The sequence below is a fragment of the Pristis pectinata genome, chromosome 3, assembly GCF_009764475.1.
Source record: "Pristis pectinata isolate sPriPec2 chromosome 3, sPriPec2.1.pri, whole genome shotgun sequence".
Classification (NCBI taxonomy): Eukaryota; Metazoa; Chordata; class Chondrichthyes; order Rhinopristiformes; family Pristidae; genus Pristis; species Pristis pectinata.
The window spans coordinates 73935158-73961319 of record NC_067407.1 but is presented as its reverse complement, the minus strand read 5'-3'; the positions used below and the strand labels follow the sequence as shown (position 1 = coordinate 73961319).

The window sequence follows — 26162 nt, the reverse complement described above, 5'->3', positions numbered from 1 at the left end:
AATTAACTTGATCAGCAAGTTTGTAATTTTCATGGGAGCCTGTCTTCAGCCAATTTGCATCACTCCACGTGATATCAAGAATCAGTTTGAATGCTACACACAGCGTTATGGGATTGGATGACATCCTGGCTCTAATAATGAAAATCTGTACTCCTCTAGCCACATTATCCCAGTACCATTACAACATGAGCATTTTTCCCACATTCTCAGGTAACTGCCAAAGTACATCCAGTTAATAAACATCCAGTAGCATTAGAATGTACTTCTGAAAGTACCTTCACCAGGAAGATGCAACCATTCAAGAAGGTAGCTCGCTACTACCTATTTGAGCAATGATGGATTTACAGTTAATGCTGACTTTGCCAATGATGCCCATTTCACAAAAAAATCAATAAAAAGTCTCCTGACTAGAAATGGGGGGTTGAAAAAAGTTGCACCCACTTGAACCTGTTTGTTAACCTGTACTTGTACATTAACTCCTTCCTGCTTCCACAATCCACATATTTGACTATTGGAATGAAGTCCTGCCATGAATAGTTGCTTATTTATCCACAGGCAAAAAGCTAATACTGGCTGTAGAACTTGAGTCCTCAATTGAAGTGCGTCTTGATCAAAATAAAACACATTGTCAATGACTGGAGGCCAGAGATGATCTGGTTTCTTGGATGAGACATCAGAGGTACTATTGGGGAAGTGAGGACGGACTGACAGGTCATGTATCTAGTCAGCTCTGAAAGCTTTGCAGAAAAAAATTGCAATATGAGTAAACAGGAAGAAATTACAAACAGTTTGAACACCAGGTGTATGATAGCTGAATATAATGCTGGGAAATGCACAAACACCTTGCCAGATCAGGCATTGTAGAAGAACGTGGGATTAGTGCCACTTTTCACCCTATGTTGCCTGTAAATGGTGGTCTACTCAATTCTTTTCATCCATTCTGCACAAAAACATGATGCTATCTGATACTGCACAGATTATTTTGAAGATGTCCCCAATTGGCACTTTCATACCTGCACCCTTCCCTGGAGAACAGTATGAAGTAGTTGAAGAATTTGCAAGTTGATTAAAGCCTCTGTGAATGGTCCTTCTGTGGCTGAAAAAATATTTTCATACCGGGTCATTAGCATGATAAGTTGCTGACAGGAGCTCCACAGCTGTGTATGGATAACGGGGAAAAATCAACTTTCGCTCTCATTACCATGAAGCAATTGTAGCTGTAAATGAGGCATGTGAGGGAGTGAGAAGACAATTTCCATTTAAGTGAGCATCAACATGCTCCACACAACCACTGATGAAATAATGCTTGTGCGCACTCTTTGGTGTGAACATGAAAAATATTCAAGTAATGCCTGATGTCAACTGTTGTCTGTACAAATAACCAACAGGCACTGGGTACGAAAGACCAAAAGGCATCATTGTTGTAGACGTTCCCTCTGGATTAAGGATGAGGTTTTAAGGGTTTTTTGTGGATCTTGATTACCAAGGGACTTGAGCGCTAAGGACAGATTGATAGAGGACAGTGTGTTCTGGATGCTTAGTGTAGAGCCCTTCCTAGTGCTTCAGTGAAAGAGTCACAATGATTTGAAGTTTGATTTCTGAATGTGCACATACAAAATATGATGCATAATATAATTTAATGACCAATGTTGATTCTAAGTGGAAACAACAAAGATTGAATAATTTCCCAGTTGTCCACTCTCTTGAGAAGCTTGTGGGTGATAAAGTGTGATAATGTATTGAAGACCAAATGGGTTGGTGTGATCATACAGCTTTGCTTGACCCTTGTCTGCATTGGGATTAGTTCTGTGTTGATCCAATTGTTAGGATCCTGGCTTGCTTTGTCATTGTGTAGCATACGTAGAATAGTAAACAATTTCTGAGGATAGCTATAGTGTCAAAGGTGTTTTTGATACACAGAATCCACGTTGCCACTCAGAGGAACACCTCAGCCACTGGTAGGAGGCTCCTTGCAGCTACTTTCCCAGAGGCAGACACCTCGCTAGACTTGTCTCCTTTCGTGAGACTCCCTGACATGCTCTTTCTCCCCCAAATGAGATGGTGAATTCATGCTAAAATATTTCTCCAAAAGTACTTGAACATAGAGGTACTTCATTTGCTACTTGTTGCGCTCTGGTGGTTCGATGGACTTCTAGACCTTTTGCCAAGGCTGGGAGCCTCTGTTGGGGAAACCTTTGAAGTCCTCCTTCCAGCAGGCTTCTCTGTCCTTCAGGTATCCTCTGGTCTTGGCTCTCAGTGGGATGGGCCCTTAGATGTTTAGCATGAATGGTCTTGATGGACTTGAAGAATACCGTGGTTATGGGCCTTGTTGCTGCATCACGTGTGCTCTTTTCACATACTAACTAGCTTTTAGGCTTTTTGTTAGAACCTTGCCTTCAGATGCCTGGATATCTGTTTCAGAGACATTGGCTGCAAAGGCATCCAGACCCAATGTCCACACCCTTGCAATGATAAGGCAATCTATGAAACAAAATCTAAGTTTGATCTCGGATTCAGATAGTAAATGGGAGGGGTGTGGTATGTTCACATATGCCTTGCATTTAAAACACGTGAATGTAATATCCTAGGGATACAAAATCACAAGGAACATGCTTTTAGGTTTGAAACAAATTAAAAATTTCAAAAGCACCTCTTCCATTTCCATGCTTCCTCTTCTCACAGCACCTTTATATACAACCACAGGAGATGGAAGCCCTTTTAACTTTGCCCTTCCCATATTCTATGAACTTGTAAACTCCTTCCCAGTGAAGCAGCAATTTTCTTGCACCCCTTCCAATTCAGTACTCATGATGTGAAACAAGATCTTGGCAAATTACAGCCTTCTGGGCTCAACAATGAATTCAACAATATCAAATAATGAAATTATTCCAGTCTTGTCTTCTTACCGGTATTTTGGTTTTTCAAATCTAAAAGCATGTTCTGTGTGATTTTGTATCCCTGGGATATTCCACTCCTTGTTCTAATGCAAGTTCGTAGACCTGAAATATTAATTGCTTTGCTCCCAGTAGATGCTGCCTGGCCTAATTCTGGCATTTTTCTGAATTTTTTAAGAACTTGTTTTGAACTGAGGTGTATTTTATGCTTGCTGCTAGCACAGACAGTTATTGTCACTGAGAGCACAAGAAGGCAACCTGACTGAAAACTTGCATCAATTACATTGGTATTAAGTTCTGGGTGGCGGGTAAGAGGTTTGCAATGGGAAAAAAAAGAACAGAAGATGCTGTAAAATCTCAAATAGATCAGGCAGCATTTTGGAAATGGATCCAGAGTTAACGTTTCAGGTTGTAGCCCCTTCAGCTGATTCGTCTGTTTCTCTTCCTGTCCAACCTGCCAACATTTTCAGCAATTGCAGCATTTTGATACTTATTTGCTGGTTATTGATTATTAGCCCAACATTTAAAATTTGAATTAGTTCAAGGTGGCACCTCCTAAAATGCGATTGCACTTCCCGCCAAACGTGTTCACGCCCTCAGCAAGATGTCCTGGGTGGAGCATTAGCAGTGGATTCGGGCACGCAGTCGGAGTGGGGAAAGGTTGGCACTTCGTTGAATTGCGCAAAAGTTTTGCTGCCTTGTGGGGGGGGGGGGGGGGTGGTGCGCGCGGGAGCGGTGGGTGGAGGGGAGTGGTGCGCGCGGGAGCGGGGGGAGAGAGTGCGGCGCGAGGGCGCGCCGAGCCCCGACCGCGGGCGCGCGCGTTTACCGACGTGGCGGTTTGCGAGGGCGCGGCGTGGTTAATTGAGATGATTCCTGGTAACCGCCGGCAGCGGCAAGCGGAGGGAATGAAAACCCCGCCTCGACGGAATTTCCATAAGTAAGAACATACGATAAAGGAGCCGGAGTAGGCCGTTCGGCCCCTCGTGCCCGTTCTGTGCCACTTCCCCCAGCTGTAACCCAATATTCCCTTGATCCCCGCTAATCTCTGATAATCCAGCTATTCCCTGCCTCGAAAATGCTCCGCGATGAACATCCACTGCATTTTAGGTGGGGAATTCCAGGGAATCACCGCCTTTTGGGTAAAGAAATCTGACTCCTTCCTGAATAGCCGATCCGTTATTTTCAGACCGTGACCCCTGGACTTCAACACCCGGCATTTACCCCCTCAAGCCCTTTAAGAAGTTTGTATAGTTTAATGAGATAACCTCCCACATTTTGTTTTCTAAAATCTGAAGATTGTAAATCCAGTTTACTTAATCCCCTCTAATAGGAAAAATTCACCATTCCAGGAATGAAACCGGTGAGCCTTTGCTGCCCCACTCAAATGTAAGCATATTCTTCCCTGGGTAGGGCAGCATTCCTGTACACAATTATTTCAGATACTGGTTCACCAAGCCCCAATATAATTGGAGTGAGACTCATCCTGGTGCACTTAAATCTTCACAAAAGGCTGACACCCATTTGGCTGCTTAATTCCTTGCTGTACATGCTTGTTAACTTGCAGTGATTCCTGTACAAAGACAACCAGGTCCTTTTGAACATCAACACTTTAGAATCTCTCGCCTTTATTTTTAAAAGAAAAATCTTGAACAGATTTGTCAAATGTGACTTTCTCCCTCTAAATTCAACCTCTACCTGATTCTACTATTGTATTGCAAGTGTTCTGTTACCACCTAATAAATTCCACCATGTTTCTTACTAATGTTTGCAATTCCTCATTCTCCCTCACACTTTTAAATAGTGGGTTTACAATTCCTACATTCCAATCTGTGGGGACCATTCCAAAGTTTATGTATGTTTGGAAGATGACAGCCAGCACATTCAGTATCTCCTTAGCTGTTTTCTTAAACCCCAGGACACAAGCTTACATAATCACATCATCGGGTCCTAGGGACGTCACCTTTTAGCCCCAGCTAATTTCTTGGAGCTAATTTACTCTAGATTTGTAGTTTCCTGGAAGGTTTTTGTGTCTTCCATGAAGACAGACAAATTATTTGTTTAATTTCTCTTTTTTTTTCCCTTATTCCCTAGTATCATTTTCGTGTTTCAATCTGTCAGGAAGCACATTAAATTTGGTTACTCTTTTTACATATCTGTAGGGGCTTCATTTTGTCCATCTTTTCTGAAAGAAAAATATCATGGAACATTTAATTCCCAAGCTTGGTCACTTTGCAACCAAATATCTGTAGTGGCTGTTGGATTGTACCCATTTATTTTCATTTGTGCATTAATTTGCCTCTCGTTACAAATCCTGTGTGTATTCAGATGCAAACATTTAATTGTGTTGTTTTACCATTTTCGTTTGGAGGTATATTCTTGTGTTTCCTGAAGGATTCTGGTCATTGCCCATTGCTGTCCTGCAACATCACTTTGTCCTTTAACTTTCTAAGTGTACCTTCAGCTGAATCACCTCCCTGGCCCTGCCCAACTATGCATGTAGTAAGTGGGGCAGACAAGTTGTGCACAGCAAAGTTCCCTAAACATGACAATGACTACATGAATGCTTTTTGTATTGATTGAAGGAGAAGTACTGATCACATTAAACGCTGTAATCTCCTACCCATAGGTAGGACTACATCAATCTATAGTATGCCAAAGCATCGCAAGTAATTGTGATAGTGAACGTGATGTCTGCTATAGAAACTGTTGGTTATGATTTTAAATGGATTGAGTTAGTTTTGCAGGAATGCATTGTTTTTAAGCAGTGATTCTGAAAGGGATAATGTAAAAAAAAATTTGGCTTTTGATGTCTTCTTATATAAGATGCCTTAAATCTTTGTCCTTGCATTTGTTGCTTCATGGTATCACAGTTTATATCCTGGTATAATTATTCCAGAACTCAAGTTATTTCACTGTTATGAGTGGTGGCCATACTCTCAGGTGTTATGGTTCTCTGCTTTGGAATTACATCTGTAATTCCACTTGATCTTCATTTTAAAATCGTCCTTTGGTTTGGCATTAACTTTTGTCTGATTGTACTTTGAGAAATTGGAGATTAAACGTACCTTGCTTTCATTGTGCATAGATTTGAGGACGCTAGCCTTTTTCACACTCAGTTGATCCTTTAATTTTCATTAAACGTCAGCTTTATTTTCTGTGTTTTGGTATATAACTTATTTGGACTTGTATATGTGTTGGTTATAACTTGATGTGTTTAAAACGAGCCAGAAAGTAGTACTACAATATATGGCTTAAAGAAGTTAGTTCTTCAGATATTAATTTTTTTCTCCTGAGCAAGTTTGAGATTTCTAATTTCCCTTTTAAGATTATAATGTGTATGTAAAATACTATGATTTATATCAGTTTTCTTCCATCTATCTCCTTGATAGTTTCTTTCGCTCCCTCCCTCTTCCCTCACCTTTAGCTCCCTCTCTGCCACCCTACTTTTGTATCTCCTTCCACCCCTGTCAGATTCCTGCCTGCACACCCTCCCTTCAGCTCCCTGTCTGGCCATCTCTCACCCCTCCCTGTCTCTCACTGACTTTTTTTCCCAGATGCCATTACAGGTAGAGAATTAGCTATGACTTCTAAACATTCTATTAATTCCTTTAGTTCCGAATTGTCCCACTTTTATTTCCTCATAGCTCTGAATTTGTTTCCCATTTTGAAGTTTACTGTTGAATCTGTTTTTACCAACTTTTCAAGCAGGGCATTCCAGATCATCATAACTTGCATATAGTAAAATGTTCTCATCAGGTTTCCATAATAGCTAACCTAAATCTGTGCTCACTGTTTATGGAAATGTCAGCCAACGCAAACTCCTTATGTCACTATTGAAAATCTTAAATTTTGAAGAACAATTTTCTTAAATTTTGTAATCTTTACTTCTTTAGCATTATGCTGCAGATTTTATTAATATTGTAAGCAGTAAACTGTGGGAGACAAAAGATGTAAACTGGAAACACTTTTGAATGAAAGAGTAATTTTCAGTTTAGTGGTAGAAATTATATCTGGAGGTTTCATGCATTTTGTTTAGCTGTTCAGATGTCAATGACCACACCTAAGACAACAGTATCAATTATTTAGATTTGTAGACTGTTGAATAGACTATGTCCTAGCATGCTCTTTGGATTAGGCAAAAATTAAATTGAGCATTGCATGGGAAGATGATTAGGCAAGATGTAAAAACAACTGAGAAAATAGTAATGTTTTATATTTGGGGAATTAAAAGTAGGGGAATGAAAGGAGTGCCAGAGAACAGGGAAAAATTGGTTTAGAATGACTTCAAGTTCAAGTTTATTGTCATGGCATTTTCAATGCCTTGAAAATTAGCTTTTTTGCAGCAGCACAGTACGTTACAAACAAGTTAACAAACTTAAATTAATATAAATTATACATAACTTGCATGACAAAATAAACACAACACTAGTGCAAATTAAAAGAGAGAAAGGAATATAGTCTAAGGTAGTGTTAGTGTTTTTCAGGTCGGTTCAGGAACCTGATGGCAGTGAGGAAGAAGCTGTTGTTGAACTTTGAGCTGTGGGTCTTCTGGCTCCTGTACCTCCTGCCTGATGGCAGCATCAAGAAGAGGGCATGGCCCCGATGGTGGGTGTCCCCAATGATGGATGTCTTCTTTCTGAGACATTGCTTCTTGTAGTGGACATCCAATTTCCTGCTGGAAATAAGAAACATGGGCGGTGGGGGAGGGAGGCGGTGGGGGAGGGAGGGCTGAGGAATGCATGGGGGAAGTGAGGATAATAAGATAACTGGTATCTGAGAAGCAAATGTGAATAGTGTAACATAATAGTTAACTGAAATTGGTTACAATAAATGAGAATAAAGATTAAAATAAAACAAGACTGCTGACCAGTGTTTTTACAACATTTTTTTAAAATTTCAAACATTTGTCTTTAATCTGTTGACTTTTTGTAATAGTGTAGGCAAATACTGAATTGTAACTCTTCAGTTATATGGAGAATGCCATCTGATTACAGTTGTCTCGGTAAAAAAGCATTTTGTGCATCAAATTGTTAAGGAAATATAGAATGTTTTTATCTTTTTTTTTGTTTTGTAAGTACTTCATTGCTGTGGCAAGATGAAATGAAGAGCAAGCTAGAGATAGGGAACAGAGGGTTTGTGTTAATAAGACATTTTTATTCATGGGATGTGGGTGTTGTTGGAATGGCCAGCATTTATTGCCCAACCTCATTATTGACCCAGCAACCGTGAAAGAATTATGACATTTCTAAATCAGACTGGTGCGTAACATGGGAGTGTTATTCCCATAAGTCTGCTACCCTTGTCCTTCTAGGTATAGCATGGCTGCCTAACACAATTGTGGCAACATCCTGTTCTGCAGGGCTGGGCTCAACTTGGGTGTATATTCTGCTGAAGCATTCATGTTTGGGTTGGGTCATGGGCCCATTTCAGTAATTTATCTGGTTGCCGATGTCAGTAGCAGTGTGTGCTACCTAACAAGGGACTGGAATATTGACTGGGCTTGGGTATGTTTTAAGTTCACCAAAATCTGGTGCTGGTACTGCCCAGGAGGTGGTCAGTTAAATGATTGGTGACTAGTTTCTTCAGGTATCATCATCATGTTTGTTTGGTGCCCTAGTTAGGGTGACACCTGCGCCTTGAAGGATCAATGGGGGAAATTGACTAGAATTTAAAATATGCTTTCTGGGTGGCATCTTACATTTGGTTTGGGTGGCAGTGTGTGATGTTTGGTAAGAGATTGCCTTGTGTTTTACTTTCTTGGACATGTGTTTCAATTTTGCTGTCATGCTATGTTCAGCTGATGACATTGCCCAGGGAGTGTTTAATGATGCCTGAGTTCAAGTTTATTGTCATTAGGCATACATACAAGGGGTATAAATGCCATGAAAATTAGCTTTTTGCGGCAGCACAGTCCGTTACAAAAGTATATTAACAAACTTAGTTAACATAAATTAAACATGCATGGGAAAATATAACGATATCAGAGTGGTTTCCTCGACATCTGCTTTTATGTCATGTTGGTGTCACAGTCGGACAGTAGCAGGCTGACTTGGTGTCAGCGTCCAGTCACAATATTCTGCAAGTGGCTCTGGGCCATGTATGGGAGGGGGGAGTAAATGCTTTGGTTAGGTTCAAATTGGCTCAGATTGGATTGGGTTTTTCTTTTGTACCTGAGCAGACAAAGTGGAATTGATGGAGCTTGTGTGTTTTGTGGGAGGCAGGGGAGGGAAGAGAGTGTTGATCGGTGTTGCTAGGAAGAAAACTTAGCAAATTGCAGTAGAGCATCTTGTAGACAGTATACATTGCATATGCCAGGGACAGAGTGGTTTAGATGATGGATAGGTTGGCAGTAAAGCAGGCTATCTTTTCCTAAATAGCATGGGTTGAGACAGCTTGCCTGGAAGAATGGCGATTTTTGAGAGCTTGAAAAATCCAGTATATTGTTGGGGGTATCATAGTTTGTTTTTCTCAATTGTTTACATACTATGGAATTAAACCGCTGAAGAATTGGTTCTGTGAATGGGCTGGGCATAGCTTAGATCATCTTTTACTCCACACTTCTGGCTGAAGATAAACAACTTCAGTCCTTGTCTTCATGTCAAGCATAGAGGATGGGAATTTGTTTCGAGCCTCTACTGCCTATTATTTAACATGGCCACCAGCATTTTGCAATTGGATCTGATCTGTTGGTTGAGGAAGTCATTTAACTAGGTTGTTAGCAGAGGTTCCTAATTACCAGTCCCCTAACAAATTTATCATTGTACAAAGTTGTCATTACACCCATTTGCAGGATATATTTTATATCCTAGTCTCTCAAATACTAATTATCATTTGCCCCACAAAATTGGGGAGCCAGTAAGTATATACAATGCTGCTTTTGGACTTCAGCAGTCCCAGCTGGCATCTCCATTTTTGTTTTAATCGGTGCTGCTCCTGTATGATCTCCAAGCCAGGGTTGGTCTGTTTTGCATGATGACAGTGTGGGGATGTGTTGGGCGCATGAGAGTACAGATTATATTGGAATATCATTCTACTGTTGCTGCTAACCCACAGTATCTCATGGATGCTCAGTTTTAAGCCTTTCAATCTATTCCTGTTTAGCGTGAGTTATAATTTCATACAGCATGCGTGCAACCTAGTCTTTTTTTCTTGTGGGGTAACTACTATCCTAACATGGATATATTTGTGACATGTAGACTTGGGTGAGGATGAGATCAATGGATTTTTCCTTTACGTGTTTCTCACAAAAAAGCAATTACTAGTTAGTGTGCCTGGAATAACATGGAGTAGAGCAGATAGATTTTCGCTCCTAAAGGATATCTGTGAATTGAGAATATTCTGGATTGGGAAGTGCGATAATGGTCATTGGTAGGGCGCAGTTCTGGGGAACTAATAATTGCAGATATCCAAAGCAGCGTAGTTCAGATAAATCTGACAGGGTTAATTTGTATTGAAATTGGAGAGCAATAAAGGACACAAAGTAAGAGCAGGAGTAGGCTGCCTTGCCCTTCGAGCCTACCCAGCTATTCAATATGATCATGACTAATCTACCCCAGGCTTCAACTCCTCCATGCCAGATCCCCATAGCCCTCAGTCCCCCAATCTCTTGAAAACTTATCTTCCTCCACTTTAAATGATCAAGCCTCCACAATTTCCTGGGGTAGAAAATTCAGATATCCACTACCCTCTGCGGTGGGGGGTGGGGGTGGAATAAAAATTCTTCGTACCTGAGTTTTAAATGATCAGCTTCTTATCTTGAAATCATTCGTTGAAACTATAGGACGGATTGGTTTAATTCTGAAGAGGAAGTATATTCAATATGGATAAATACTGTTGTGAGGGTAATTAATGAAATGGCTTGATGAGGGGAGGTCATAGTGAGGAAATGCTGAACTTACTTATATAGGCACAGGTAGCATAGCGGTTAGCGCGACGCTATGCAGTGCCAGTGATCGGGGTTCGATTCCCGTCGCTGTCTGACAGGAGTTTGTATGTTCTCCCGTGTCTACGTGGGTTTCCTCCGGGTGCTCCAGTTTCCTCCTACATTGCAAAGACGTACGGGTAAGTTAATTGGGTTTGAAATGGGCGGCGCGGACTTGTTGGGCCGGAAGGGCCTGTTACCACGCTGTAAATAAAATTAAAAAAAAATTAATTTAAAAAAAAGATTCAAGGCAAATTGGTTACCAGATGCAGCTGTTAGCATAGCAGGAACTTTGATAAATGGACTAACAAGTCTTTTCTAAGCCTTAAGCTTTCAGTCTTTCTGTTTGAAGCCAGATTCTAGGATTCAGGATGATTGTCACCAAGAGGAAGTGGAGAAAGGGGAACCAAAGATGGTAGCCTGATTTCGGGAAGAGCAGGAGAAAGCTTTTTTTATTTTCAGACAAATATAAGAATCTAGGGAGCGAAAGTGTCAAGATGACATTGGACTGCTGAGTAGTAATGTTGACATGAGATAGAATTATTACCTGTTAAAAGGAGTAGAAAAGTAGAGGAGAATTAAGCGGCTGCATAGGCAGTCCTCGTTCCTGTTGCTTGTTGACTGTATGGAGAACGTGGCGAATGCAGCAAATGCGTGTGCTTGCCGGTTGATCACTCTGCAGAGTGATGGCGCTCTCTTACACGAGGAACGTTTACTTCTGGCACGGGACTTCGGGGACTTCTGCGCTTTTGTGTCCAGCCTTCTCATTGATCTACAAATGTAAGTTGCTTAGTTTCTTTACTTTGGTTAACATGGCTCTGTAAAAATGTGTATTCTACTGGACTGTTGTTGTTCTTGCTTCGTGCATATGTAACAATTGGCGACGAAGTCAGAAACAAGAATGGCCTCTCTGAATTTTGGGCTGGAGCTATAGCAAAACCAACACTGGAAACCTAGCTACAATGGAAGAAAACCTTCCAGGACTACATTGAACTTCTCACAATTTTAACACCGGCAGAACTAGAGGAAGCAACAAAACTCAAGCTGCTTTGCATGCACTTGGGAGAACTTCGGCAGAAATACTTTGACACTCTGCACTTACAGAACAAATCTGAATTGACCAGCACGTTTGAGGCTTCAGATGACATTTGGGAGACGCAGGACAATGTCTTTACAGCACACTTTAGGTTCTCGCAGTGGCGGCAGACCCACGACGAGAATGTAGATGATTTCATCACAAGGTTAACTCTGGTTGTGCAGCAATGCAAGTACAAAGATATCCATTTGAACAAATTTGAAGCAGCGAAGCTTATTCAAGCTTTAATTATCAGTCTATGATGAGAAGACACGTGAGAACCTCCTATCCGAAAAGCTTGACTTGTCCTGGGACAAAGCATGCTCCACAGCTTGTCACGGAGGTAGTGAAGAGAGGCCTTGCGCAGATACAGCCATCCCCATCACCACTTATTCAGGCAGTACTGGAGCGAGAGCCCCCTCCTGAAAATGTCGATGTCTGTCAGCATTGCAGACCCGCAGCTTCCAATCAAATCACATCAGCCTTCATGGATGCCATTGACGTGGTGAAAGTCATGTCCAGTGCTCAACTGCAAGCAGCAAAAGACCGTCTGCCAGAAGGTTGGGCACCTCAAAGGTGTCCTTTGCAAAGCAATGCGCCATGGGAAACAACAGAATGCAGCTATCAACCCATGCACGGAGATGGCCAGTGTGAAGAAGTAAACACTATCTTCCAAACCCATGAACTGGGCAACCAGAACCAGCCTCCGTACTTGGTTACGCTCACAGTGGACACCAGCCCGTGAAATTTGAGCTGGATACCAATCAGCTGTCACCTTGGTAAGCGAATCATCTTTACACCAGATTCCAAAACTACAACCTCCAAACCCAGCATTCTGCAGCTACACCGGAGACGGTGTCGACGTATGTGGAGAATTCACGGCAGAAGTGGTCCACCATGGAGATCTGATCCACTTACTGATGCATGTTGTCAGGGAAGGCAAATGGATTAAAAACATTCCATTGGTGCTATCCTACATCAATTTATTGGGGGAACCCCGCATCAGATGCTCTACTACAAAAGCACCATTGTGAATTCCAAGTCGACGCTTCGGGTCAATACGCTGTCCGGTGGCTAAGTTCAAATTTAAGGGGAACTGCCAGCTGAAGTTTTACAAGGCCCACCCGGTGCCGTATGCTGTGGAGCCAAAGGTAGAGGAACTTGCTTGCCTGCAGAGAGTGGATGTGATGGAGCTGGTGCTGTAATCAGAGTGGGCGGCTCCAATCGTACCTGTCCGCAAGTCCGATGGATCGGTGCGCATCTGTGGTGACTGCAAACTGACCGCAAAGCCCGAGACAAAACTGAATGCATCCCTGCTGAGAGGCCAACAGTTCTCAATGCTAGATCTGAAGCATGCCTACAATCAGGTCACCCTGAACGAAGACTCTCGATGTTATGACAAGCAATACACAGTGAGGCCTGTTTTGGTACAAGCGGCTGCCATTTGGAGTGAGTTCCAATGCCTTATTGCTAATTTAGTGAAGTATGACTCTGTGGTTAAGAAGGCATATGGTGTATTGTCCTTCATCAATCGTGGACTTGGATTTAGGAGCCGGGAGGTATTGTTGCAGCTATGTAGGACCCTGGTCAGACCCCACTTGGAGTACTGTGCTCAGTTCTGGTTGCCTCACTACAGGAAGGATGTGGAAGCCATAGAAAGGGTGCAGAGGAGATTTACAAGGATGCTGCCTGGAATGTGGAGCATGCCTTATAAAAGCAGGTTGAGGGAACTCGGCGTTTTTTCCTTGGAGTGACGGAGGATGAGGGAGGACCTGATAGAGGTATATAAGATGATAAGAAGCATTGATTGGGTAGATAGTCAGAGGCTTTTCCCCAGGGTTGAAATGGTTGCTACAAGAGGACATAGGTTTAAAGTGCTGGGGAGTAGATATAGAGGAGATGTCAGGGGTAAGTTTTTTTTACTCAGTGGTGAGTGTGTGGAATGGGCTGCCAGCAACAGTGATGGAGGCGGATACGATAGGGTCTTTTAAGAGACTGTTAGGTAGGTACATGGAGATGAGAAAAATAGAGGGCTATGGGTAAGCCTAGTAATTTCTAGGGTAGGGACATGTTCGGCACAGCTTTGTGGGCCGAAGGACCTGAATTGTGCTGTAGGTTTTTCTGTGTTTCTATATTTCTCATGTCTGTGCATACCCTGATGATATTTTAGTAACTGATACATCAGAGTCCCTTCATCTCGAGACACTGGATAGAGTACTTCCCTGTTTTGGAGGAAACCGGCTTTACTCTAAAGAAGGAGAAATGCAAGTTTTTGGCCGACTCAGTCGATTACCTGGGCTTCAAAGCTGACAAGACAGGTCTCCATCCATTGGAGCACAAAATCAAAGCCTTAAAGGAGGCTCCACGTTGACGAAATGTGGCGCAGTTACACTCATTGCTGGGACTAGTGACGCATTACAACCGGTTCTTAACTCAATCGGCCACAATGTTAAAGTCCTTGTACCAATTACTCCAGAAGAACCAACACTGGGTATGGTCAAGAATCGAGCAAAAGGCATTCGAACAAATAAAAAGCACCCACAGTTCTTCATCCATGTTGGTGCATTATGATCCCAAAAAACCTATAGTCATGAAATGTGACGCCTTGCCATATGGGGTCAGGGCCGCTCTCCTACATTGAATGCCTTGCGGAACACAGATGCCTATTGCGTTTGCTTCAAGGACAATGTCTCGGGCGGAGAAGAATTATTCACAGCTCGACCAAGAAGCCTTGGCTTTTATATTTGGCATCAAGTGCTTCCATTTATATATATTCGGGCGGCCTTTCAAAATCCACACAAATCATAAGCTTCTGCTGGGCTTGATGGGGGAAACACGAGGTGTCCAACAAATGTCATCACTGAGAATGCAACGATGGGCAACGACCTTATCCACTTACTCTTACACAATGGAGTATACCCCCAGAAACAAAAATGTTGTTGCCGATGCCTTAAGCAGATCACCGGTTGTTGAGGGCACAGCAGTCGGTACCCCTCCGTTTGAAGTTGTTCACCTGTTACAAAGTCTAGCTGAAACACCAATCAAGAGTCACCTCATTAGGCAGTGGACAACCTGTGATCCACTTCCATCACAAGTAAAAAGAGCACAACACCAGCCCTTCAACGGAATTTCAACCATTTATAAATTGCCAACATGAACTGAGCCGACGGGATGGCTGTATATTATGGGGCAGTCGAAGTGGTTCCCCACAAGGCTGCAAAGTGCATATTCCATGATCTGCCTGATGCTCACCCTGGGGTGGTCAGAATGAAGGCACTTGCGAGAAGCTATGTGTGGTGGCCAAAAATTGACACTGATATTGAGAATATGGTGCTCATCTGCCCTATCTGTCAGAAGATGCAAAAAGCATTACCAAAGGCCCCACTCAAACCTTGGGCCTGGCCTGGTTTTCCCCATGGTAGCGCATTCATATCAACCATTTTGGACCTTTCTGGGGACACGTTTCTGGTTATTGTGGATGCCCATTCGAAGTGGATAGAGGCATTACCTACTTGTACATTGTGTTCTTCAACAACTACTGTAACTAAATTTGGTTTTTGGTACACTTGGTATTCTGGAAATGATGGCCCGGCTTTCACAAGTGCAGAATTTAAGGAGTTTGCAGAGAAGAATGGTATTAGGCACCTGACAACGGCTCCATATCACGGAGCGTCAAATGGCCCGGCTGAGCAAGCAGTGCAAACAGTGAAACGAAGCCTTTCTAAACAAACACAAGGTGACATGATGACTAAATGATGACATTTCCTGTTCCATTACCGAATAATCCCCAAACGAACTAATGGGTGCATCCCCTGCCAAATTAATATTTAAGGGTACTTTACACACCAGATTTGAACTCCTTCAGCCAGCCGTCCAAGAATGAATTTGCAGCAAATGAGGCCATGAAACACAGCTATGATACTTACACTAGGCCATGAACGTTTAGTGCTGATGTCTACGCTTGACTCGTGCACAAAGAAAACTAGCAACTGGCCGTCATCCAACATTGTAACAGTCAAGTTGCAGAACTTGAACTGATAGATGGACGAATTGTCAGGTGACATTTGGATCACATATGCTGGCGAACCGATGGAGAACCCAGCGAAGCCACAGGAGCGTCTCCTGCCAACGAAGCAACCGTTCAAGCAGATGAACCAGTGGATGTTTCATCAAGAGAGGGGGACCTTTACAGCCCATCAACCTCGGCATTGGCTAATCAGAAAGACGCCGAGAGAGAAGCTGCCCCCCTATGGCGGTCCACAAGGGTGCATCAGCTGGTCGACCAATACCATGCAGGATAGCGGTGGAGAAATCATTTCATCATTTTTCTATGTTCACCTTACTTCCCCTGCAGTTTCCTTCCATGGGGGGAGGGATGAGCTATATGGAGAACATGGCAAATGCATGTGCGCATGCCTGTCAGTCGATCGCTCAGTGGATTGATTGCGAAAACATGGCAAGTATGCATGCGTGCACGTACACATGCATGCACTTGCTGGTCAATCGCTCCACAGAGCAATGATGCTGTCCTACACAAATGTTACTTTTGGCACGGGACTTTGGGGGTGTGCGCTTTTTGTCTCCATCAGCCTTCTCATTGATCTACAATTGTAAGTTGCTTAGTTTCTTTACTTTGGTTAACATGACTCAGTAAAAATGTTTATTCTGCTGTATCATTGCCATTCTTGTTCCGTGCATACGTAACACTTGTAACTGACAAGATTTTAGATTGAGCACTAACAGTTCCCTAGAATTGACATCCATCCATCTGAGGGCAGTATTTTCTTTTGAACCTGCAGTCACTTGTTTGTGTTGTTTTAGTATACACATTACACAGTTTGATATGTGAAAATTGAGGCTCTGCTACATCGTGGCATGCCATTTGGGGACATTGTAGACTCCCACATGCATAATGTGAAGGCTGGAATGTCTTGTGTTCTTAACACTTTTGTGTTTACGTACATCCAAAATCATTTCTCCCTGCAAGAATAGGAGAATGAATGCAGGTTATTCATTGTCTTTTCTCAGCTGTCATGACTATTTTATGCTTTTGCTGATCTTTCTTTCCTGTTTGCTCAGAATACCAAGAAAAGTAACAGAGTATTTGCAGTCAGAGAATCTGAATAGTACAGCATAGGAGGACAGACCACCATTGAGTTTGCACCAGTTTTTGAACAGCTATTCTGTCAGTTGTGTTCCACAACTCTTGCCCTACATCTCAATTCATTTTTCTCCAAGTATTTATTTGATTTCCTTTTGAAGGTTAGGGACATTAAGAAAACTCTTTTCTTTCAATATGTATCAGATATAAAAAATATTGGGGTTTTCCATTTTTTCCAGTAATTTTTTTTAATGAATTCTTTGTAAATCTTCAAATTTTGCCTTGCACTTCAATTGTTTTGCTGCTCAAACTCTTGCCTTGTTTTCCTCCTTAGTCCTGCCAGTTGTCTTGTATTACTTTTCTCTGTGATCTGCTTGTCGTCTCTTTGCATCTTCAATAATGGTAACCAACTCTCCAAGATGGCCAGAAATTAAAGATTAATCTCCAGAACACTTCTTCAAGCAACCAGGGAGGAAAAATCACAGGGGCAATATAAAATAGTAAGTTTTGTTTTCTTTGGAGAACCTATAATTATTAGTTGTAAAACTTCAGATAATTAGCTACTTGATGGACAAATATTATCTGGTTGAATTCATATTTATAATGGTGAGTTCCAAGGATTGACCTGTTGAAAGAGTGTTGAGAATGGAGCTGTTGGTAATGAGAGATCATGTGATGAATTCTCTATGACCATCTCCAGCTAGAGTCAGTGACCCAGATTGTCAAGGGTATCACCTTTCTGCTAATCATTTTTCCATGTGTATTGACTGGTGTATTTTCATATGCCAGACATGTGTGCTTGTTATAGCACATAAGGATTATTGCCCAGATGTCAGAGTGCATGTAGCTTTTTTTCTTTTGTGTGCAAATCACAGATAAGTTGTATTTATGGTGGAAGTTTTGTGTGTGGCAAAATTGACACATGTACAATGCCTTGGGCTAGCTGTTATTTTTTTTGGTGTCATGGGCATACAGGATGGTGCCATTGACGTGCTGTTCTGACAAAAATTGGATTTAAATGTTGTGGTTCATGACCTTCATACAGTCTATCTAGGAGCAAGCTCTAACAAATTCCAGGCAGCCATGGGTCAAGCCAAGCTATGCCATTGCTGCAAAATTCTCAATCTCTAATCAACATACAGATTTATGAAATTATAACTATTACAAAAACATGGCTCGAAGAGGAGCAAGAATGGCAAATTGACATTTCTGGTTACTTGAGTATCAGATTAGGTAGGAGGGGATTGGCAATACTGCTTCAAGAAACAATTGACATAGGATATTTTAGAAGGATCATTAAATGAGGCTATATGAGTTGAATTAAATAACAAAAAAAGGGACAATCACACTGAATGTAATGTACCACTCTGAACCATCCAGAGGGAAGTTGAAGAGCATGGGTGGTAATAATGGGATATTTCAGTTATACAAATGTTGATTGGAATACAGTCAAGTGTAAAAGTTCAGGAGAACTTTTGTGTCTAATGTGTTGAAAGCCCAACAAGATTTAAACTTGAAAGATCCTGAGGGTGGATGTGGAGATGATGATTCCTTTTGTCGATGAATCCAGAAGGAGGGGTCTCTGCTTAAAAAGGGGACACCCATTTAAAACAGGTGAGGTAACATTTCTTCTGAGTGTTGTGAGCCTTTTGAAAGTCTTTTCCTCTAAAGGATGATGGAAGCAGAGTCTTTCAAATACGTGAGGAAATGATACACAGATTCTTGTTATGCAAAGGGTTACTGTAGGTCAATGGCAATGCAGAGTTGAGGTTACAATAAGATCACTCATTACCTTATTGAATGACATCACTGTGGCTATCTGTAGAAAAGTATTTGTGGCATGGCAAGGGCTGACCAGACCAGATCATCTGTGGGGCCCTGTAATCCCACTGCAGTGCACAATTTTCACCCACTCCTTTTAATCCTTCATACTCACCCCACCATTGTTTCTTCTCACCTCTATGGCAGCCTATATGTTATTCAGCCTATGTGTTATTCAGTGCTCTAATTGGATGCAGGAATGATATGGCAGTTGCACACTTTATTACAGTTCAATTGTAACCCATCTTATGACTAGATTCTTGGGGAAAGTATGCAAAGGGTGGCGATGAGAACTTCAATAAACTGGAGAGAGCTGGGGAGAAGATATTTCTTAAACGTTAGTACAGCAATATCAAGCAATTTTTCTATTGACACCACACAAAGGGAAAATTAATATTACTAAAGTAGGACAGAAAAGTCAAAAAAAATACTGGAAATAAAGACTATGGTGTGTGACCCAAATAAGCATTCTGTACTCGCATCTTGGAGGTGAAAGGACAAACTGAATGGTAAACACAAAAGGAATGTGTAGGGAGTGATGTTAGAAGCATTATTGAGACTTGGTAGCAAGACATTTGGGAAAGGGAACTAAATGTAGGATCTACGGGAAGAGAAAGGAGAACCTTCATGATTAAGAATGAAAATGTATTGCTGGTGGGGAAAGTCACAAAAGGTAGAACAGGCAATGGTGATGTCATGGGTGCAGTTAAGAAATAGGAAAGGATCTTAAGTCTGTATTAGCAATGTATATAGGCCACCAAGTAGTTTTTGCAGTGAAAGAATGTAGAAATGCAAACATTGCAACCACTCTGTTTTTGCCATATGCTTATTTAATGAAAGATTTTAACTTTTTTAAATGGGTATAATCAGGCTGGTTGTGTTCAAGATGAATCTCAGCACTAACAAGAGTCAGGTTATGTTAGATTTGGTAATGAGCCAGATTTGGTCAGCAGCAAATGCAACATTAATATGATTGACACAGAGGGGTTGATATCTGGAACTCACTACCAGAGGAGGTGGCGGAGTCGGATACAATCACTGCATGTAAGGTATTTAGACAGGCATAAATAGGCAGGGCATTGAAGGATTTAGAGCTAATGCAGGCAAATTGGATTAGTGTAGATGGGCAAAAAGGTTGGCATGGATGTAGTGGGCTAAAGGGCCCATTTCCATATGGTACAACTCTATGATGATGTATTGTGCTTAGGGATAAATGTGGATTTGGGCAATGTTGTCTTCAGTGGTTTGTAACTGTAAACTAAGGAAACTTGTTTGTGAAACACATTGGGAAATATTCAAAAGTGAGCTAATGGTAATTGGAACCATGCACACTGTTCCATCTTTCATCTTTTATGATTCTATGGCAAATGTATACAACTGTGAAGTTACCATTTTAGATCTAAAATGAACCATAGAACACTACAGCACAGAAAACAGACCATTCGGCCCTTCTAGTCTGTGCCGACACTTTATTCCGCTAGTCCCATTTACCTGCACCCAGTCTATAACCCTCCAGACTTCTCCCGTCCATGTATCTATCCAGTTTATTCTTAAAACTCAAGAGTGAGCCTGCATTTACTACATCAGATGGCAGCCTGTTCCACACTCCCACCACTCTTTGAGTGAAGAAGTTCCCCCTAATGTTCCCCCTAAACTTTTCCTCTTTCACCCTAAAACCATGTCCTCTCATACTTATCTTTCCTAATCTAGGTGGAAAGAGCCTACTTGCATTAACTCTGGCTATGCCCCTCATAATTTTGTAAACCTCTAGCAAATCTCTCCTCATTCTTCTATGTTCCAAGGAATAAAGTCCTAACCTGTTCAATCTTTCCCTGTAACTCAACTCCTGAAGACCCAGCGACATTCTAGTAAATCTCCTCTGCACTCTTTCAATCTTACTGATATCCTTCCTATAGTTAGGTGACCAGAACTGCACACAATATGACTTGTACAACCTCACCATAACATCCCAACTCCTATACTCAATACTTTGATTTATGAATGCCAGGATGCCAAAAGCCTTTTTTTTTACAACCTTGCCTACCTGTGACGCCACTTTCAGGGAATTATGTATCTGAACTCCCAGATCCCTTTGTTCCTCCGCACTCCTCAGTGCCCTACCATTTACTGTGTATGTCCTACCTTGATTTATCCTTCCAAAATGCAACACCTCACACTTGTCTGCATTAAATTCCATCTGCCATTTTCTGACCCATTTTTCCAGTTGGTTCAGATCCCTCTGCAAGCTTTGAAAGCCTTCCTCGCTGTCCACAACGCTGCCAATCTTAGTGTCATCAGCAAACTTGCTGATCCAATTTACCACATTATCATCTAGATCATTGATATAGACAACAACAATGGCCCCAGCACAGATCCCTGAGGCACACCACTAGTCACAGGCCTCCAGTCTGAGAAACAATCATCCACTACCACTTTCTGTCTTCTGCCACACAGCCAATTTCGAATCCAGTTTACAACCTTTCCATGGATACCTAGTGACTGAACCTTCTGAACTAACCTCCCATGTGGGACCTTGTCAAAGGCCTTACTAAAGTCCATGTAGACAACATCCACAGCCTTTCCTTCATCTACTTTCTTGGTAACCTCCTCAAAAACTACAAGATTCGTTAAACACGATCTACCACGCACAAAGCCATGCTGACTATCCTTAATCAGCCCTTGGCTATCCAAATACTTGTATATCCGATCTCTCAGAACACCCTCCGATAATTTACCCACCACTGATGTCAGGTTCACCGGCCTGTAATTACCTGGTCTACTTTTAGAGCCTTTCTTAAACAACAGAATGACATGAGCTACCCTCCAGTCCTCCGGCACCGCACCCGTGGCTAAGGACATTTTAAATATGTCTGCCAGGGCCCCTGCAATTTCTACACTTGTCTCTCTCAATGTCCGAGGAAATATCAGGCCTGGAGGATTTATCTACCTTTATTTGCTGTAAAGCAGCAAGCACCTCCTCCTCTTCAATCTCTATATGTTCCATGACACTACTGCTTGTTTCCCTTCCTTCCATATCCACTGTACCAGTTTCCTGAGTAAATACTGATGCAAAAAAAACTGTTTAAGATCTCTCCTATCTCCTGAGGCTCCACACATAGATGACCACTCTGATCTTCCAGGGGACCAATTTTGTCCCTTACTGTCCTTTTACTCTTAATATACTTGTAGAAACCCTTTGGGTTTACCTTCACATTATCTGCCAAAGCAGCCTCATGTCTTTTTGCCTTCCTGATTTCCTTTTTTAGTATTTTCTTACATTTTCTATACTCTTCAAGTACCTCATTTGTTCCTAGTTGCCTATACCTGCTATACACCTCTCTCTTTTTCTTAACCAGAGCACCAATATCCCTTGAAAATCAAGGTTCCCTATGCTTGTTAACTTTGCCTTTGATCCTGGCAGGAACATGCAAACTCTGCACTCCTCAAAATTTTGCCTTTGAAGGCCCTCCACTTACTGAACACATCCAAAATGGATATGTTTATTTTTAAATAATGAAAAAATGGAAGCATCAGATCTAAGCACTTAATGGAAGATCATTGACAGGTACATTAAGAAGGTGAATGAAATATTGGCTTTTGTGTCCGGAGTACTAGAGTACTAGTAGTAGTCTGGATAGGTGGGGAGTCGGGTAGAAATGAGTTACAGCTATATAGACTGTCATACATTACAGTAAGTTTTTTGGGCACCACAGCAAAGGAAAGGTGTATTGGTCTTAGAAGAACTGCATTATAGCTTCAGAATAATACCTGGGTCCGAGAGTTAAATTCAAGGATGTATTCAGACTGATCTCTTGAAAATTTCAAAGTATGAAGAAGTGGATTGAACCTTTTTCTGCTGCATGACTAGTCTGGTGTAGGAAACATTTTTTTGAAAAAGAAATTTGAAACATGTTTTTGGAGTGAATTTGGGAGATGTGCAAAAGGTGATGAGTTCAGAACTCTCTTGCAAAATGCAGTTGATACCAGATCAGGAGTTGATCTTAAATTGAGATTGATGGTGTTTTGTTAACCAAAGATAGTAAGGGATAAGGGCAGTTGTTGGTATATTTTGCTGAATAGTGGGGCAGTCTTGAGAAGCTAAATTCCAAGAACACCATTGAATGGGCTATTTGAGCTGACTGTTGAAGAAGCTAAGCTGTGCTGGCAGTATTCTATTATCCAAATATTGGCCATTTTAAAGTGCTGTCATGTTCGCCATATACAGGTCCTCCCCAGCTTACGAACGGCTGACTTGTGTACAGCCTGTACATACAAACAAGTGTTTGGGAGACCAGAGGGCTGGATTTGTCAATAGCTTCTGGGCTGCATGGATTTTCTGCTGTGTGGGAACTCGGTTTGCAGCCTCATTTCCAACTTGTGAACTGTTCAGGTTACGAACAGTTCACAGGTTTGGAGCCCTGTTGTAACCTGGGTTGTTTGTTGTTTTAACTTTGTTTTACAAAACACCAACAGTTGCTTGTTTTATATTATCATTGCATTTATGTACAGTCACTTCAACATTTAAAAGAAAAGATCTTTGTTGCTTTGACAAAATTTGGATTGTAGTCTGATTTGTCTAATCTCTTTCTAATTTATGATTTGTATCTAATGGATTGTTTACCTTGTATTGCAGGTGTTCTTTAAGAAGTTTGGACATTTTGTGTATATGTTGGAGGCCTCGTAAGCTATGGGTATCATAGCCTTCTTGAAATCCCAATTCATCTGTCACCTGCTTGTATGTTACATCTTTGTAATGACTGGACTCATCGTCAACTTCCTTCAATTGTGCACGCTAATTATATGGCTGATCAACAAACAGCTGTATAGGCGGATCAACTGCAGATTGGCTTACTGCATTGCCAGCCGTAAGGAAACTTTTGATCACTTTTTTGTGTATTTTTATATGAAATAGGATAACTGAAGTTTCAAATTTATTTTTTTGGATTAAGGTCAGTTAAGGGAAATGGTTATTTTCATCCATAGTAATTCTAATTGTAACATTTTACAGTTCTTCATAATGCCAGTAAAATAACTGGTGATAGTCTGGTGGTTTGAGTGCTGGAAATGAAACCTGTAATTGGAAATATGTAATAACTCACACTTTTGAATTGCTGTATATGAGCTGTACTTTCGGAAAAGAGTTGGTAAAGGTGTTGAGGTAGTTTGGAAGCAGGTTGATGAATTGAGAAAACAAAATGATTTAACCAAAATGAGCACTATTTTGAACAAAAGAGTATAGGATTGGAAACTGAAATTACCATCAGTGTAGATGTATTCATCTCTTGTGCATTGGCCCCACAACTTGCTTTGAAAGTGTTGCTATCACCATTCTTTATTTGTGGGTGCTGGTCAGTGTGTGCTCCTGGATGAACACTGATTGCTAGTGAAATTAATTATGATCGGCTGGTTTCTGAAAAGCTATGAGAACACAGAAATTCTCCAGCATAGTTAGTGGAACATTGTATTTGCTATCTGAGTACATTTTATCGAAAACCTGATTGTGTACTTTGTATAGGTGATTCAAAATAGGTCCTGTATGCATGATACATGTTCAAGGAAGTCACTTGGCACATACAGTGACCTGGATTAGCTCATTTTAATGTCTGTTGCCTGCAAATGTCAGTTAAAGGGGCCTAGTGTTACCTGGAGTCAGTGGTGTCAAAATTCTATTGATTACAGAACAGTCCTGATGCAGCTTGGACTCACTGAGTGATTCCAGAATTTTCTGTTTTAACTGCCAATTGAAGAGTAGCAATTGTAACTCCACCATTTAAAAAGAGGAGGAAACAAACCAAAACCCTGTTGGACTAAAATCAATAGTAGGGAAAAGACTAGAGTCTGTTATAAAGGTCACCATCAATGTGGATTTATGAAAGTGAAATTGTATTTGACATTTTTTTTGAAGTTACTGATAAAAGTATATAGGGGAGAACCTGTGAATATGTTATATTTGAATTTTTAGAAGGACTTTAAAGTCCTTTTTGAAGTTGATGTGAAAAATTAAACAAAAAGCGTTTAATGGCTTGAAAATTGGTTGACAAACAGGAAATGGTAGGAATAAATGGGGCTTTAATGGGGGTGAAAGGTGGTGACTAGTATTGCAGGGATCAGTGTTAGGGCTGTACGTATGCATAACTTGTCAATAAATTGAATGAGAGAACAGAATGTAATTGTTCAAAGTTTGGCAAAACACAAAACTGGGTGGGACTGTGGATAGTGAGGAGGATGCAAAGAGGTTTTAAAGTGATTAGATGTGTTGAAAGAATGGGCAAATAAAAGGCAGATGCAGGATAACATGGATAAATACTCAGCACTGAAACAGGCTCTTCAGCCTGATTCGCCCAGGACAGCCAAGGTGCCTACCTGAGCTAGTCGCATTTGCCTGCCTCATTATTTAAATATTATTTTATATTATTATTAAATATTATTGTTTAACTAGTGATTGGGAAATGTTGTTGTGCAAAGAGATGTGGGTGTCTATGTACACCAGTGACTGAAAACCCATGCAAGTGCAGCAAGCATTTAACAGGGCAAGTGGTTTTGACTACAGGAGCAAGGATGTATTTCTACAACTAAACGGAGTAGTGTTGAGGCCACACATTTTGTGCAGTTTTGCTATGTATACCCAGCAAAGGATGTACTTGCTATAAAGGGAGTGCAATGAAGGTTTACTAGATTAAGTGCTGGGATGGTGGGACTGTCATTTGCAGGAAGATTAGGTTAAGTAGATGCAACCTAATTGAAAGCTGCAAAGTTTGATGGGACTCGACAGGCTGGATACAGCAAGGGTGTTTTCTGAAGGTAGGAGGTTGCAGATCAAGGGATCATAGTATCAGTAAACTGATTGAGACTAAAAGAAATTTGTTCACTCAGAAGGGAACAGGAATTTGGTGAGGTGGAGGGAGAGAACTTTGTGTGCAAGGATATGTAGCGAATGTCTGCTTTCCCCCTCTGCCTCCATCGCTAGCTGCTCAGCTCTTCAACTGCTGTAGTGTTTCTAGCACATGGACTTGACTGCTGTGTAAAATTGGATTTCATTCTTGATAACTGTTTACTGGCAAGAAAGCTTTTTTTTAGTTGGCTTGCTGATTAGGGTATACAAAAAGTTTCATGTTTGGCATAGTCTGTCCATAAGTTTTTAAAACTGAAGTACAAATGTGTGGATTCATCTTACCTCCTTCATAATTTATCAGCTTAACCTTGGAGTGCAAGTTGTTTCCATTTAGAGGACTGCTTGAGATATGGGACTACATTTGTAATATTGCTCTCTGTGGTGAAGAAAACATTTACCTAATTGTGTTGTGCCCATAATGGCGGGAGTGTGACTCGGCATAAGAGAATGAGAAGTTT

The 26162-nt window shown here is 41.3% G+C and overlaps 1 protein-coding gene across 7 annotated transcripts in view; it reads left to right on the top strand.

Moving 5' to 3' along the window:
* Nucleotides 1–26162, top strand: part of agpat4 (1-acylglycerol-3-phosphate O-acyltransferase 4 (lysophosphatidic acid acyltransferase, delta)) — a 138621-nt gene that overhangs the window by 47479 nt on the left and 64980 nt on the right. For 3 of the 7 annotated variants that reach the window (XM_052012212.1, XM_052012210.1, XM_052012209.1), the window contains exon 2: nucleotides 23446–23677. The exons of 1 other annotated variant lie outside the window; for it this stretch is intronic. In XM_052012212.1, coding sequence (XP_051868172.1) covers nucleotides 23500–23677 — 178 coding nt within the window. In that variant the 5' untranslated portion in view covers nucleotides 23446–23499. Of the gene's footprint in view, nucleotides 1–3483; nucleotides 3555–3726; nucleotides 3832–17325; nucleotides 17492–23445; nucleotides 23678–26162 lie in introns of those variants that run through there. 3 more of the 7 variants (XM_052012211.1, XM_052012213.1, XM_052012214.1) reach the window with 3 other exon arrangements.